We start from the raw sequence: 16,412 nt of genomic DNA on the forward strand, positions 1-16,412 counted from the left end.
GCAACAAAATACTAGTCAGCTTTAAAAGTGAGTGAAATTCTGATATATGCTACAACATGGATGAACCTAAAGACATCATGGCTAATGAAATAAGCCAGACCTAAAAGCACAAATATTATGATTCTGCTTATGTGAGGTACTTATGATAGTCAAATTCACAGACACACAAAGTAGAATGGTGATTTCCAGAGAACAGAAGAGGGGGACATGGGGAGTTATTATTTACTGGGTACAGAATTTCAGTTTGGGATGACGAAAACATTCTGGAGATAGATAGTGGTGATGTCTGCACAACAATGAATGTGCTTATGAATTGTAATGAACTGTATACTTAAAAATGGTGAAAATGGTAAATTTCATGTTATGTGTTTTTTACCACGATAAAAGTAAAAGAGATACCCTTCAAGGATGAAGATTTATCACCATGACAAAAATGGAATGTGCAGGAAGGACTGGTGGACTCCTTTTGTTTTCCTCTCTCCAACTGACACCATCCCCTATAACTTTATGATTGATTATTGCCTACTCTCTCTCACTTTGGATGCCTATTTATTCTGCATGCCATTATCAGATATCCACCTGGCTACCTCCCTCCTTCATTGTCTTTTGACCTCCATAATTTCTGATAGGAAGTCTGCTGTAATTCTTATCCTCCCCACCTCTGTATGCAAAGTACCTTTTTTCTCTGTCTACTTTTAAGATTTTCTCTTTATCGTTGGTGATACCCAGTCATAAAGTTATGAGCAGTGTCAGTGGTAGGGAGGGAAACAACAGGAGTCTACCAACACTTCCTCAGATCCCATTGCTATCCTGTAGTATATCTTCATCCTTGAAGAGTATTTCTGATTATGCAAGAACACCATATGGACTTGAGGACCCTGTTTTCCAAAGCTTTGAGATCATGTAGGTACCACTGTCACGAAACACCTGAGGGTCACCTTAGGAAAAGAAGCAGTGGAGGGTGGGGAAGTTATTCTGGAGTCAGATTTTTTTCCTAAAGAAGGTAAGTATTTCTTGTAGGATCCATTTACATTATTTAACCAAATCAAATTTAAACCAGAGCAGATGATCCTAAAATTATCCATACCTACAAACACAAGTTGGAAATACATGAAGCAGTATGATAGTGTTGTGCAATGTAGTGGCCCTGCTTACCAGCCTCCATCCCACTCCTCACATTATTCACATTCCTGTGCAATGCTATTTCCTCAAACAGCTCTTAAACTGACCATTCTACCTAAAATAGCCATTTCTTCAACCATTCTTTAACCTTTGCTTTATTTTTCTTTGTAGCACTTAATCACAACATGGCATTCTATTATTTATTGGTTACTTGTTTATTGTCAATCTCCTCCACTAGAGAATAAGCACCATGGTGCATTTTCATTGTCCTATTCATATCATATACCACAGCCTAGATCAGAGCCTGAACATTATAGCATATGCTCAATAATATTTGTTGAATGAATTTATTTATGTATTAACTTTATTACATTATTTATATTAAATGTATGTTTAACACATTTAACTATTATGCTATTTAATCTTACTTAAATTTCCTTTTCATTTTTATCATTTATTACTCATTGTGTAATCACTTACTAAGCCTTTACTTTGTGTTACGTATATAGTTAGCATGAGAGGTGGGAAGAGACAAAGACGTATAAAGAAATCCCCGCTTCCCGAAGGATAAAATTCAAAGTCCTTAGCAAGCAAAAATGGGACGTCCTAATTTAAGTGGAAAAAACGGTTTTATTTTTTTAAAAGCACTCCAGAAGTTAGGTTTGTTTCTAGAAATGTGAGAGAGTCTCTTTGCTCCCTTCCAGCCCTTTCAAAGAGTCCAACTCCCCAACTTCCCGACGGCAAAGCGCGGCGCCAGCTTCTAACCCAACCTAGCTCAAAGCTCCTCCCTTGGTAATGAACAGTTGGGGAAATCCCACTGAGGCCCGCCCCTTGCCCCTCCTTGCTAGATTGAATGGCTCAACCCGGTGGGAGGGGCCGCTGGTTCAGCCAATAGAAGGAAGCGCGAACAAGAGCCTGTGTAAACAAACCCAGCTGTGCTGAGGCTTGGGCTCCTCCCCCACGTGGGGGGCCGGACGCACCCTTGGCCCAATGCCTATCCAGGACTAACGTAGCATCCTTTCAGCCAATCAGAGCCGGTGTCTCCCGAAAGGAGGCGCTCCACCCGGAGAGAAAGAACGAAGGGAGCAAAAAGACAGATGTTCATACCAATCGGAAGCTGGAACTTCTGAGAGAGTGGGCGGGAACTGCTTCACATTTAGACCAATAAGCACCACACATGCCCTTCTAGGTGAATGAGCGGCATCATCTTCAGTCCAATAGGCGAATGGGGCGGTGCCCAGCAACCAATGGCTTGGGTTCGGGGGCGGAGTAAATAGCCAGTGTGCTGTAAGAGATAACCTGGCGAGTGGCAGCGGCGCTTTTCCCGTGCTGTGGCTCGCTTACGCTTTGGTACTGGAGGCCAAGACTGTTTTGGCGACGGCGACCTCTGCGGCGACGGCTGAGGCTGTCGGAGGAGTGACGGAGTACGGTCTGGAGGAAGGGCTTCTGGTCAGCCCAGGTGGGCTCGGGCACCCGGGCTGCCGGGGAGGGGACCCGCGGTAAGCGCCGTTCTCCTGGCTCTGGGGGCGCCCTGCGCCTCCCTTTCCGCAGCCGTCCGGGCTGCGAGGGGCGACACGCGCCCGTCCGAGCTCCTGTGGGGAGGGTAAGACGGCCGGTCCCACGTCGCGGCCATACGCAAGGAAGGGGCGTCCGCGGGGGGTACCCTCTCCCCCTTGCGGTCGTTAGAGGGTCCTTAGTCCCTTTCTCCCCGCACAGGCACGCTATTCCTCCCCCGCCCCTCAACTTCCCTGAGCCTCCTCAGCCTCCTTCGGACTGAAGCGAGTCCCCTCACTACCCCAGCGCAACACCGCGAGGGAAAGTGACCAGTGCTGCATCCCCTGGTCCCCTCCCCAGGCGGGTACGGGGAGGAGTTGCACATTTTCACCCCTCCCCCATTCGCGGGCCTGGGTGCGTTATCTGTGTTTCTTCCACTCCCTCCACCTCCCGCTTTACCCCAGCTTTCGTTCTTAATACCTTATTTGAGTTAGGAACCTTGGCCACTTGTCTCTTGCCTTCCGTTCTGCGAGTGAGCCTTTACCCCTTCCACCACCTGAATTTCATCTACATCTCTCATGGAAACTAACATTTTCCACTTGCTCCTTCCAAGCAGCTGGAAGGTGAATGCAAGAGACGCAGGATACATAGTACAGGGAGCTTTGCAAGATTGGGAATTTTAATCAGTTTTGTTAACGGTAAACTGTTCTTGCCTTCCTTAAAATGGCATTCGATCATAATATCCTCTCTGGAATCTTTGTCCCAGGACAGTCCTGATGATAGTTTCTGGAAATGCAGGCGAGAAGGGTTTACTGGCCACAAGAAATTGAAAATGTCTTATTATTATTTTAAGTAGGCAGTTTGCATTATACTTTGGCTTAACTGGAGTGGCAGAGAGTTTGCAGTGTAAGGGCCTGTCCATCCTCATTTATCATAAAATATACAACATGTTTTAGCTGTGTGGCTCAGTGGGATTGATCACAACCAGACTATGGATAATATGGCATTGAATCTGTTTAAAAACAATATTCTCTATTCCCCAGTCACAGAGGATTTGTATTTACATTCATAGTATATCAGTTTGTGTTTTAATGATATTGGTTCTAGCCATATGTTTCAAGATAATAGTGCAAACTGCGTTGTGCCTAAATAAAATTATGCCAAGAAATTTATGGGGAAAAAGTAACTTGTCACTTTAGAGTTTTGAAAATATCAATTTACATATTGGACAGTAAGAGTTTTGTTTTGAGGAGATTGAAGTATTGGAATAAGCGTGATGGGCCCCTTAGGCTATGTGTGTATGAGAGAGAGTCTTCACATAAATTGGAATTGTTTTTCTTAGTTCACAGAGGTGAAATGTAAGCAGTTAGTTTAATATGTACATTGTTTTTTGCAAGTTTTTGAAAAATTCTTATTGTTTTCCTTATTTGTAACATATATATATATATATATTACAAATAAGGAAAACTATATATATATATCTCCTTGTATTTTACTGTGGTAAGACTGTACCTTGTATACAGAGAAATAAGTCATAGAGTGATTTAAAGGGAATCTTCACTCTGAGGAGGCAGCATTGTGTTGTCTAATAGACCATATGTTTGAGCCCTGTTAATAAATCACATGAAAAGGGGAAGATTTTAAAGCTTTTCTAACAAATGCACAGGTATTGAGAACAATAAAAAGTATTAATTACAGAATTATTAGCAGCATTCATCAAAGAAAAGTCCTGGAAAAACTGCAGATTGATGGGTTGGTTACTATTATGCATTGGTATAGGCTGCGACTGAAAACCGAAGTTATATTTTGCAGTCTTTTCAGGTGTATTTGTGCTTAGTAAATACTCGTTTGCAACTTTAAAGGCTTATAACTATGCTTTCTTCCTAGAGATTTTGTCTTTAAAGAGCTCACAGTTTAATGGAAGAGACGCCTGTAAACCAAGAATTAAATGCAGAGGGAGAGGTTCTGCAGTGCAGGGTATATGTAGGACACAGAGGAGCACTGTGATCCGGTGTTCTGGCCTCATCGCCTGCTCTAGACTTTCTGATGTGCCTTTCCTAAACCAACCTGTTTATCTTACACACTTGGGTCTCTGTCTGTAGGTGCTGTTCTCGCTCCTTGAAAGCCTCTTCCACACTTCATACGCCTAGTGAGGTTCTATTGCAAAATCTCTTGAAGCCTGACACTGGCCTGCACTCCATCCAAATAATTGTTTGCTGTATCTTTCAGTTATTTTATTATAAATAAATACCTTTGATTTTCACTATTTGCAGTAATTTTGGTGTATAAAGCCACCTAGAACGCTAAATTGGCAAATACTGAACCACTGCTCCTAGGGAAAATATGCACATATATACATCTTACATGGATTATAATCTTAGATCCTAAATACAGTTAAATTATATTTTCTGTATTTTACAAGAGAGGAAATGAGGTTCAGAAGTATTAAGTGACTTGCCTGAGGCCACCCTCTAACAGGTACCAGAGTTAGAATTCAAACCCTGTCTGGTTGGACTCAGAGCCAGAACCTCTTGCAGTACACTGCACTGCCCCCTACCATCTGTGTCCTTTAGTCATCTCTGCGACACATGGAAATACAAATGCAGAGCACTCCCTAGTTCCACCTTAGCTGGGAGTGTGTTTGAGGGCTGACTCAAAACTTTTGCACTTTGTACATGTCTGTGGATGGCCAGGAAAGCACTGTGAGTATTGATTTCGTGGTTACAAAGAAATTTTAGCAAGTGGGATAATTCAAAAATACAGGATCCATAAAAAATGAGGATCAACTCCACTTGTAAATGACCTCTGGAGTCTGTTTCTTTTTTTTTTTTAATTTAATTTTTTATTTTTTAAAATTTACATCCAAATTAGTTAGCATATAGTGCAACAATGATTTCAGGAGTAGATTCCTTAATGCCCCTTACCCATTTAGCCCATCCCCCCCCACAACCCTTCCAGTAACCCTCAATTTGTTCTCCGTATTTATGAGTCTCTTCTGTTTTGCCCCATCCCTGTTTTTCTATTATTTTTGTTTCCCTTCCCTTATGTTCCTCTGTTTTCTCTCTTAAAGTCCTCATATGAGTGAAGTCATATGATTTTTGTCTTTCTCTAATTTCACTTAGCATAATACCCTCCAGTTCCATCCACATAGCTGCAAATGGCAAGATTTCCTTCTTTTTGATTGCTGAGTAATACTCCATTGTATATATATACCACATCTTCTTTATCCATTCATCCATCAATGGACATTTGGGCTCTTTCCATACTTTGGCTATTGTTGATAGTGCTGCTATAAACATGGCGGTGCATGTGTCTCTTTGAAACAGCACACCTGTATCCCGTGGATAAATACCTAGTAGTGCAATTGCTGGGTCGTAGGGTAGTTCTATTTTTAGTTTTTTGAGGAACCTCCATACTGTTTTCCAGAGTGGCTATACCAGCTTGCATTCCCATGGACTCCATAACCCTTCTTGCAGTCCACTGTAGAATGTTCCTTTTCTCTGATAATTTGTTCACTTATTCATTTATTCAACAAATATTTATTAAGCACTTACTATAAGCTAGGCTTTTTTTATACTTTGGTGAACAAAGAGATTAAGCTCTTGCCCTTACTGATATTATATTTGAGTAAAAGAGATAGACACCTAACAGCTCAGGGAAGAGGTCCAGGTTGGAATGACAAATTAACTTGACCACCTCACATCCCCCAGCATATTGACTTACAGAACATTTCTGTTCTACTCTGTGCATAAACTCTTCCTTTTAAGTCTCTCTCTGTAGGGGCACCTGGGTGGCTCAGTCAGTTAAGCATCCAATTTCAGCTCAGGTCACAATCTCACAGTTCGTGAGTTTGAGCCCTGCATTGGGCTCTGTGCTGACAGCTCAGAGCCTGGAGCCTGCTTCAGATTCTGTGTCTCCCTCTCTTTCCGCCTCTCTGCCACTCGCAGTCTGTCTCTGTCTCTGTCTCTCTCTCAAAAATAAATAAACATAAAAAAAAAAAAAGCCTTAAGTCTCCCTCCATTAACCTGTGTCAACTTGTACTTGTCATTAGTTGATTTTGAGGCCATTTACCCATGTAACTGGCAGGATTTTCTAGAAGGTTCAGGCTGATTTGGTCTTTGATTTCTGGCTCTGCCAACTACCAACTGAGTGACTTTGGTCAAGTTGTAGAACTCTTAAGCCTGTTTCCTAATTTCAGAAGTGGTGATATGATGTGTTAGGCCCTTGTCAGTTAAAAGGAAGAAGCACATACATAGAGAGAATCCTAAGCAGGCTCCGCGTTGTCAGCGGAAGGCCTGATGTGGGGCTTGAACTCATGAACCGTGAGATCTTTACCTGAGCTGGTCAAGAGTTGAACGCTTAACCAGCTGAGCCACCCAGGTGCCCCCACATGTTACCTTTGATGATGAGGGTTTACTATAAATTTAAATGGGAAGTCATCTCAGCAGCCATATTGTCCCTTGGCCCTACTGCCTTCAAAGCTTTAAAAAATAATAACTGAGCAGTATTTAGAATAGGATTTGAGCTCTGGAGACCTTCCTTCTTTTACTTTGCTCACCCAACATTTGTATTTTCCAAGAGAGAAACTGATTGTATTGGTTTGTCACCTAAAATAGAGGACCCCTATTGGGTAGAATTTTTTTTTAATTTTTTTAATGTTTATTTATTTTTGAGACAGAGAGAGATAGAGCATGAGCATAGGAGGGGCAGAGAAAGAGGGAGACACAGAATCTGAAGCAGGCTCCAGGCTCTGATCTGTCAGCACAGAGCCTGACTCAGGGCTCGAACTCACAAACCGCGAGATCATGACCTGAGCCAAAGTCGGACTCTTAACCGACTGAGCCACCCAGGCACCCCTGGGCAGAATTTTGAGCCAAGCCATGTCCTAGGTGATCTCTCTCTCAGGTTCAACCTGTAGATTGTCCTTAGTTAGGGCTCTGAGTGCTAGTCCAGGTGCTTGTGGCCCAAGAAGTAGGGTGTTTTCATGTATTATCTGTTGCATAGACCTCAGCATATATAAAAAGAACCCCTTGGAGACAGTTTCTTCAGAAGACAGTTGAGAATATAGCAGTCCTTAGAGCTTTGTAGACATCTGTCTAATTCAAATACCTATCTAACGTGATCATTGATAATGTCTAATAAAGAACCTAACAAAGTAAACACATGTCGAATATTTCATAAATCTTCCTTTTGGTATTGCATTTAATATTATTATAGTGTGGTTATTTGTTCATATGGCTGTCTTCCTTACTAGGCTGTCAGCTTCTTGAACGTGGGGTCCACACTTTTATCTTACATAGTAATAGGTGCACAAATATTTGACTTGAGGAATTCCCCACTTTTCCTGAAAGGATGGGAGGATATGAAGGCTTCCAAAGAAGGTATTGTTCAAACTGATTCTTAAAGGGTGAGTAGGAATGTTTTCCAGATGAATAAAACTGTATGACCAGCAGGGACCAGCAGGTGCAAAGGCCTAGAGATATAAACAAACAAAGATCACCTAAGGAAAAAACTGAATGGGCTTGGCTAGAAGACATGTCACAACTGAGTTTACTATGACCACTGTTGCTCAGTAATGGATGCAAGTTTTAGGGAGAGAGCATAATATTCTCGGGCTGTTGGCAGGGTATCACTAACAGCTTAGAAATATAAGAATTGAATTCTGGGAAACTGTTATACCATAGTGACTTTATTTACTTCCATCATGAAGTTCATATGTGCCCCATACTGTTCAAAGTGATGAAAATATAAACAAACTGATTCTCAAGAAGCTCACCATCTATCAAGGAGACAGGTGGGTGAACTGATTTATCACACGTTAAGTGAGATAATAGAGATATAAATAAAAGCTGTCTAAACCAGCAGAAAGGAGTAGTTAGTAATATAGAGAGCACTGGGGAAGATTTCTCAAGTGAGATAATATTTGAGCAAGGCTTTGGTGGGTGAAGAGGAAGGAGTTCACTAGACTGAACATAGAAACTTTTTAAAGAATTAATATTTTTGTGGTAGAAAAGATTTAAGAGCTATCCATGTTTGTCATATCTGTTGTGGGTGTACAGTTAATAACTATATTCAAGCGGTTTCTCTAAACACAAGATGTGAATAGTTATGCCATAGTAGAAGAATTTTTTGTTAAACTGGATTAAACAAAGGTTTCTGTGATGCAGGACTTCTCTAGGGCCTTTATTACATTAATGTCCTCTGTAAATTATGGATCTCCAAAAGGGGTATATTGTATTTAACCATGGCCTTTCCTTTCCACCCCCTCTGCAGCATATCTAATCATCTTTTGGAACAGAATTATATGAGACATATTTTGAGGAATGATGAATTAAAATGTACTTTAACAAACCAAGATTTATCAGTCGTCTCCATGTGCATTGCAAAACAACCTGTATAATTTTATAGGAAAGAAGGAGAGATATTGAGGAGAAAGAATACATCCTAGTCAACTTATTGTCATCTTGGTCAGTAAGTCCCAAACTTAAAAAAAAATGTTTTATATTCACATGTTTTATACCTCATGTTTCCATGAGGTATGTGGAGACCAGACTAGAGCAGGGCAAAGACAAAGGGTGTCTTGAAAGTAAGAATCTTCCAATGTGAGAGGATGTTACTTTTATCAGGCATTCATTTTGGGCCATATTAGATGTATATTTTGCCAGTTGGGTAATTTATTTATATGCATACTAACTCTGGAGTTTTGGGAGTTGTATGCTAATGTTCTCCCTTCAATAAGATCTGATTATATGAGCTTTAGGGGCTGAGGCCTTATACTGTGTAATTTTAATTCATCTGTCAAATTCTGATTATGTAATTAACTCCAAGTTATTGTTAAAATTAAGGAAGTGGCAATAATGTTTCTGATAGTGTACTGAATTTGCAGTCAGAAGATCTGGGTTTGAAGTTTGTCTCTGCCAGGTTTCTATTTGAATGACCTTGATTGAGCACAATTGCCTAACCATCTGTTGCCTCCTTTTCTGTTTTGATAGAATGAAAATACATAGGGTTAGTGTAAGAATTAAATGATGCACATAAGCGTACTTTAGAAACTCTGAAGCACTGTACAAATATAAGACAGACTAACAAAGTATCCAGCTTAATTTGAATTAACATTTTTTTAGTTTTTAATTTTATATTACAGAAATAGTACATTAATTCTGAAAAATTAGAAAGTATTGATGGGCAAAAATGGAGAAGGGGGAAGCTATAGAGCACTCATACTAAGATCCACCATACTGGGGCACCTGGGTGGCTCAGTCAGTTAAGCGTCTGACTTTGGCTCAGGACATGATCTTGAGGTCTGTGAGTTCGAGCCCCGTGTTGGGCTCTGTGCTGACAGCTCAGAGCTTGGAGCCTGTTTTGGATTCTGTGTCTCCCTCTCTCTCTGACCCTCGCCCATTCATGCTCTGTCTCTCTCTGTCTCAAAAATAAATAAACGTTAAAAGAAATTTTAAGAACATCCACCATACTACGGCAGTGGTTCACATTTTGATGGGTTTATTTTATACCTTTTGTGCACATTCATCATTTTTTTATAGAAATGCGTGTTTTAGTCATTTTATTTTTATGAGATGAATCCCTAAGAGTACAATTGCTTGATTCACAGAATTGTTACATCTTTTGCTACATAACGCTATATATAATGAGAACTAGAAAAGGGGCTAACTTCTCAGTCTGGTAAATGTGTGACTTTGTAATCATCTAATATCTTGAACCATTTCATAAACTTCCTCAAAGGTACATTCAGAAATGAATTTGGGGTTGTGTGTGTGTGTGGTTATGCTTGGCATTATTGTTTGTAATAGCATAATAGAAATGACTCCAGTGTTTGTCAGTAGGGAACTAGTTAAGTAACTCTGGTACATGCAAACCCTGGAATATTATACAGTCGTAGAAAAGCATGGGGAAGACTATGTACTGATGGAAAAGAGCTCTAAGATATATTGTGATTTTTAAAAAAGGGGCACAGCATGCAACCATGTATTTAGAATGCTGTTTTTTGTGCTGAGAGAGAAAGAAGGGTAGAGTAAGAATATGCATTCATATTTGCTTATAATTGCAAAAAGAAATCTGAAACGATGTATAAGATACCAATGGAAGAAATACAAATGGAAATGGGATTTTGGCATATGCCTTTATGTATATTTAAAACATTTTTTTGAATCATGTTTGTGTTACCTTTTCAAAAAAATGAGTAGAGGGACACTTGGGTGGCTCAGTCAGTTAAGCATCCAACTTCAGCTCAGGTCATGATCTCATGGTTCATGGGTTCAAGCCCCCGCATCAGGCCCTGTGCTGACAGCTCAGACCCTGGAGCTTGCTTCGGATTCTGTGTCTCCTTCTCTCTGCCCTTCCCCACTCACGCTCTTTCTCTCAAAAATAAACATTAAAAAAATTGAGTAGAATGAGTGAATGAAATGGAGTTATGAGAAAGAAGAGTCTGAGGATATCAGGTGAATACATAACAATAGTAGCAAAGATTGGAAGAGTGGCCCCAAGAACGGTTTGGCAGGGTTGTTTTTTCTCCTTTTACTCAATTTTGTATATTTAAAAAATATGTGGAGCACAATAAAACAACTGAAATCAATGTTTCCAGGTGGTCACCCCATGGCTTAAGTAGCTGCTTTCTTTTTCATGTTCACTTGTAGTGTTTTTTAATGCATACATATGATTTTCAATTGTAATCATACTTTTCTTATTTTTTAGCTTACCTAATTATGTTTTTTCTGTGTTGCTACTAGAGAACCTTCAAAAATAATGAAGGTAGGGGCAGCTTTGTCCAGTGCACATCCCAGAAGTGGGCTGCTAAACCTCACGGGGCAGGAATTCAAGCCCCGTAGTCTACGTGTGACACACATACATGAGGAAAAATAAGAAAGAGATTTAAATATTTATAAACAAAAATATTCCTCCCTAATATAAAAGAAGCCACATTCTTTTTTATAATAATTAGGAAACAAAATATGAAGAAAAATGGTCTGTAATTTTGCTACCCAAATGTTTTTATGCATTGCATGGAAACATTTTTTACGGTAGAATCATTGTGTGTGTGTGTGTGTGTGTGTATGTATTTCTGACAACTATAGGGATGCTCATGTAGTTTTTTTCCTTTGCTTGTTAATATGAAAAAATACATTTTTATATTTCTTAATTTTAGACTATCCTTGCATTTCTGGACTGAACCCTATTTGATCAGGGTTTGGTTTTGCTTTGTTTTGTTTTTTAATTACTTGCTTGATTTTATTTACTCATGTTTTATTTTAAAGTGTATGGTTATAGCATGGAAATCGATCTGTGGTTTTCTTTTGTGCTATTTTTGTTCTGTTTAATATGTTGAGCTACCTGTAAACTAATCATTAGAAGGCTTTCTTCATTCGTGCTCTGAAACAGTTCCATGGAAATTATCTGCTTTTTGAAAGTAGATGCTTTGTGAACTACAGACTGGTCTTGCCCCCTTCTTTAAAATGCAATATTAGGGGAAGTGAAGTTTTAACATAGTGATTTTAGTATAAACAGAAACAGAACAGTATGTAATTGCTTTTGTTTGATAGTGGTGTTCTTGGTGTCTTTTTATTACCACAGCTAATACTGAAATATTACACTCACCATCTGAGGGTTTACAGGGACCTTTGTTTTAGTATCGAGCAGATGTGACTGTTTAGTTCTGCAGCCTTGCAGATATACAAAATGTGCCTCCCAGGGCTCTGCTTTATGCTCACTGAAAGCAATAAGTAATGCAGTGAAACTTTGCCTCGCTAGAATCTTTTAATGAATGGGGAGTTCTGGTTTAATTGTGTTAACTTGGAAGTATAAAGATGAAAAATCCTAAACTTTAATTCCCTGTTGAATACAGTTCTAAGATGTAGCAAATAATTCCACTTCTCTTCTCTAGTAAGCTTGATATATTCAGACCTAGATGATGTTTTATTACATAATTCTCGAAGTGTCTGAGGCTTACATTATGAAAATTCTTTTTTGGAACTTTAGATATAAGAAGATGTAAAAGTGGCATTGTGTGAAATAAGCTGGATGGGAACTGATGCTTATTAAGTATACATTTTCAACTAAATCTCAGATTGCAGTGTGGTTTTTTATTTAGCTCCCAAAAATAAAATACATTGGGTTGAGGGTAGGAGTTGTGAGGAGATTATGTCTTTTAATTGGATGTCTTCATTTCATATCAAGATAGAATATATAGTACCCCTGGCTTTGGACCAACAGAGGAATCACATTTTTTTTTTTTTTTTTTTTTTTTACTTGCTGTACCGGCAGTGGTTCTCACAACTTGAGCCTGCTTCAGAATTACCTAGAGGGCTTATTTCAACACAGATCACTGGGTCCCATCCAGGGTTTCTGATTCAGCAGGTCTGAGGTGGGGCCTGAGAATTTGCATTTCTAGCAAGTTCCCAAGTATTACTGACGCTGTTGGGCCTGGGACTAAATTTTGGGAACCACTGCTGTATGCTAACTAAATACTAGAATTCTAGCTCTAGAAGAAAGCTGAATTTGGTTTGGGAGTATAAGAAGTACATAGGTTATGGAGCAAATCCTGAAAGATTCACCCCTCTTGCTGCCAGCATAGTGTTGAATTCAGGTAATCGGCCATACACAGGGACATAAAATAATTCTTGTTTCATGACTGAAGCCCTAGACAAACATCAAATGAGAGATGTTTCATTTGCAAAGCTTAGAGAATAAGGGATTCTGGTCAAATAGGATTTCGTGATTAACCCCATGAGAATAAGAATTATTTATGTGTCATTTTCGTGTCCCTCATCATTTACTATTTAGCCTTACTTACTTGTTAATTTTTTTTAACTGGGACAGAACTTTGATTGCTTATTGAAAGTTTTGTGTGTTTTTAAAGATGTTAGCTATGTTTATTCTTACTATTACTATACTATTACTATATTACTATTTTTTAAAGATAGTAACAAGAGAACAAGAGAATTTTTTTCCCCAAAAAAGAAATTATTGGAATGAGTTGTTATCTTATTGGAATGTTGGAGAATATAGCCTGCTGCATAAAACATCAAGCATGCCATGGATTTTCAGTTGTTTTCGTTATTTGTCATTATGTTGTTTGATGTAATACTACTAATTTTTGTAATCCCCTAAGGAAAAATGAAAGTCAAAATCATAGACCTGGAGCGACAGCTGGACAGAGAAGACAGCTATGAAGGAATAGGTAGATACACACACACACACACACACACACACACACACACACATACACACACATACATGTATAAATACATATACACACATATATTTTTTAAATTATTTTTTTTCAGCAAAGACAGATGTACCTGTGCTGAACTTAGGCATCACTGAATCTTTGAGTTGAAGAGAAAGAAACTCTGGAAGCCACACCTTTTCACAGAGTTTTGCTTCAGCAGGCTTTTCTCGCTTGTCTACTACCTAATTTCTGTTGTTCCACTGCTAACAGCCTCAGTTTGCAAGTTGACCAGCTGGTCCAGCATTGACTATGGAGGAATAACTGGTATTACAAACAGTGGGTTCGGCAGACTCCCTATTTGGAAACATTTCTGTTTTGTTCCCCTTACTCCCTCAGAAAAGAAGTGGGGTGAGGAAAAGAAAGGTAGACCTAGATCCTATAGACTAGACCAGTGGTTCTGAAGCTGGTCAGAGACACCAGAGACATCAGAGACCACCCACAAGTTTTCTAAAATTCAGTATAAATGTGGCTCACCCCTAGACCTTCTCCTGCGATGGAGCCTGAGGGACTACATTTTTAATAATTTCCTGAAGTGATTTTTTTTTCGCCAGCTGAACTCTATGCCTCTGACCAGAACAGTGTTGGTCTCCAGTAAATTTCCATCCGACTGTGGTGAAATAAGAAAAATTAAGACCACATAGTGTTTGTCATAAAGTTAAATTTATTCAATTTAAAGAATTGTCTTTTGCATTGAATTAAGGCCTTCCTGTGTTCTTTGGTGTTGAAAATATCCTTTTATAAAATGATGCTAAGGATATTTTTACCATCCTTAGTTAAAAAAAATTGCAATTCTATGTCATCTTCAAAATATTTTTTAAAATTTACTGGCCTATGAGATCCTGAAGACTAAGCACCTCTGATCTAATCATTCTTGGAAATTGTTTTTAAGATACTTTGGAATACAAATCCATAGAGGATCAAAAACTTTTGGCTAGATGAGTTTCAGAATTCAGAATTTTTCAAATTTTAGAGAGATGCTTTCTCTGTGTGTTACGTAATGCCCCTGTGATCTATTGCAGCACCCTTAGTCACACACATTAGTATTTCTGAGCAAAACAGGAGTATTCACACTAAGTGGGATAAATGTAGGCTATGTATAGCTTCACATCAGTTCAAGTCTTAATGTCATCTGAGTTTTGACATAAAGCATATGGAAATTTTTTAGCTTCTAGAACTTTTTGGATTTTGGAATTGTGCATAAGGAATTATATACGTGTTTGGGAGTCTGCTTTCTCATCCTAAAAGGGCTGGCAAGCTTCAGATTCAGTGGAGCTTTGTATGTTTATGGTAGAGAACATAATTTATTACACCAGCATTACTTTGTTCATATTTTCCTTCCAAAGACCTAGTCCTTTTGTTAAATAGCATTTTCTTCAGCCTGGTTTCCCTACTCCCATTAGCAATATTTGAGGAAAATCAGAGTTTAATATCATAAGCATTCTGGAGCTAAAGTGGGAAGTGCAAGAGTATTAAGGAAGTAGCTAAGAGCGTGAACCTTGGGAATAGGAAGACCTGAACTTAAGCCCCGATTCTGGCCCTGACTATATTATCCCTTAGGCAAGGTGTTTAATTTCTGAATGGTGGGGAATTTATCTGAAAAGCAGGGATAATATCAGCACCTATCTCATAGGATTGTTGTGAACATTAAAGAGAGAACATTAGTGAAGTACTTAGAACAGCTGTTATTTTATTCTTGTCTTTTCCCCTTGTATTTGGATGGATTACTTGTTTCCTCCTTGTAACTTGATTGTCCTGTGGTGCCCTTTTATTCCCTTAGACGTCTGGGAAAACTTGTTCAAGTACTTTCCCAATTCACGACTAATTTCTACTCTGCCTTTACAATATAGATGTCAAATTCTGTCTCTTCAGTGGTTTCCACACCAAAAAATCCATCAGCTCCTAAGCTTTTTTTAAATGTTTATTTATTTTGGGGGGGGGGGGGGAGAGAGCCAGGGAGGGGCAGAGAGAGAGAGGGAAACATGAATCTGAAGCAGGCTTCAAGAACTGTCCTTCTACTGCAAATTAATTTTCAAGGAGTTTCTCTACCCAAAATGGTACCTTTCCTGAAAAGACTTCTAGTGAATACAGTTTTCTCAACCTCATTATGTATGTATTTAGAGTGGTTGTCTCCTTTCTTCCCACTTTGTTGTAGCAGACAATTTTTTTTTCCAAAAATATATCAGATAAAATGAGCATGTGGTCCCTTTTGGTGATATTTGTTGAGAATCCATGGTATGAATTTCTTCCAATTTAGATAATTGCATGATGGCAAGCTTTTATGCCTAGCCTACAGCTCTTGAGAAGACTATTATAACCACCTGCTGTTATTAAATGCTAAAATAGTAAACAAGAGCATATAAAAATATTTCCTAGAATAGAAGTAGGGATTTTTTTCCCCCTCAAGAGTAATTTAACCTGTCAAAAACAGATTCCTGAGTTATGTTGTCACTGGCTGTGGGCAATATCTGTTAATACTCAATGAAGAATGCTCAACCACAGATCATAGCCCCTAAGCACATGGGTCTCCTTCCTAGGAAATGAGATTTAGAATACA

The 16,412-nt window shown here is 39.0% G+C and overlaps 2 protein-coding genes across 7 annotated transcripts in view; one reads left to right on the plus strand and one right to left on the minus strand.

The window, feature by feature from the left end:
- The first annotated feature begins 2,393 nt into the window (after window positions 1–2,393).
- The window catches only part of PAIP2B (poly(A) binding protein interacting protein 2B), a 33,556-nt gene continuing 19,537 nt past the window's right edge, over window positions 2,394–16,412 (plus strand). The window contains exon 1 of one of the 5 annotated variants that reach the window (XM_086700909.1): window positions 2,394–2,621. The gene's annotated coding sequence lies outside the window, so the exon portion shown is untranslated. Of the gene's footprint in view, window positions 2,622–8,918; window positions 9,084–16,412 lie in introns of those variants that run through there. The other 4 variants (XM_086700908.1, XM_086700911.1, XM_025932484.2 and 1 more) reach the window with 4 other exon arrangements.
- Window positions 7,860–16,412, minus strand: part of NAGK (N-acetylglucosamine kinase) — a 39,961-nt gene continuing 31,408 nt past the window's right edge. For both annotated transcript variants that reach the window (XM_086700905.1, XM_086700906.1), the window contains one exon: window positions 7,860–8,089. In XM_086700905.1, coding sequence (XP_086557031.1) covers window positions 7,875–8,089 — 215 coding nt within the window. In that variant the 3' untranslated portion in view covers window positions 7,860–7,874. The remainder of the gene's footprint in view (window positions 8,090–16,412) is intronic.

This window comes from Puma concolor, chromosome A3, assembly GCF_028749965.1.
Source record: "Puma concolor isolate L17-30 chromosome A3, mPumCon1.1.hap2, whole genome shotgun sequence".
NCBI lineage: Eukaryota > Metazoa > Chordata > Mammalia > Carnivora > Felidae > Puma > Puma concolor.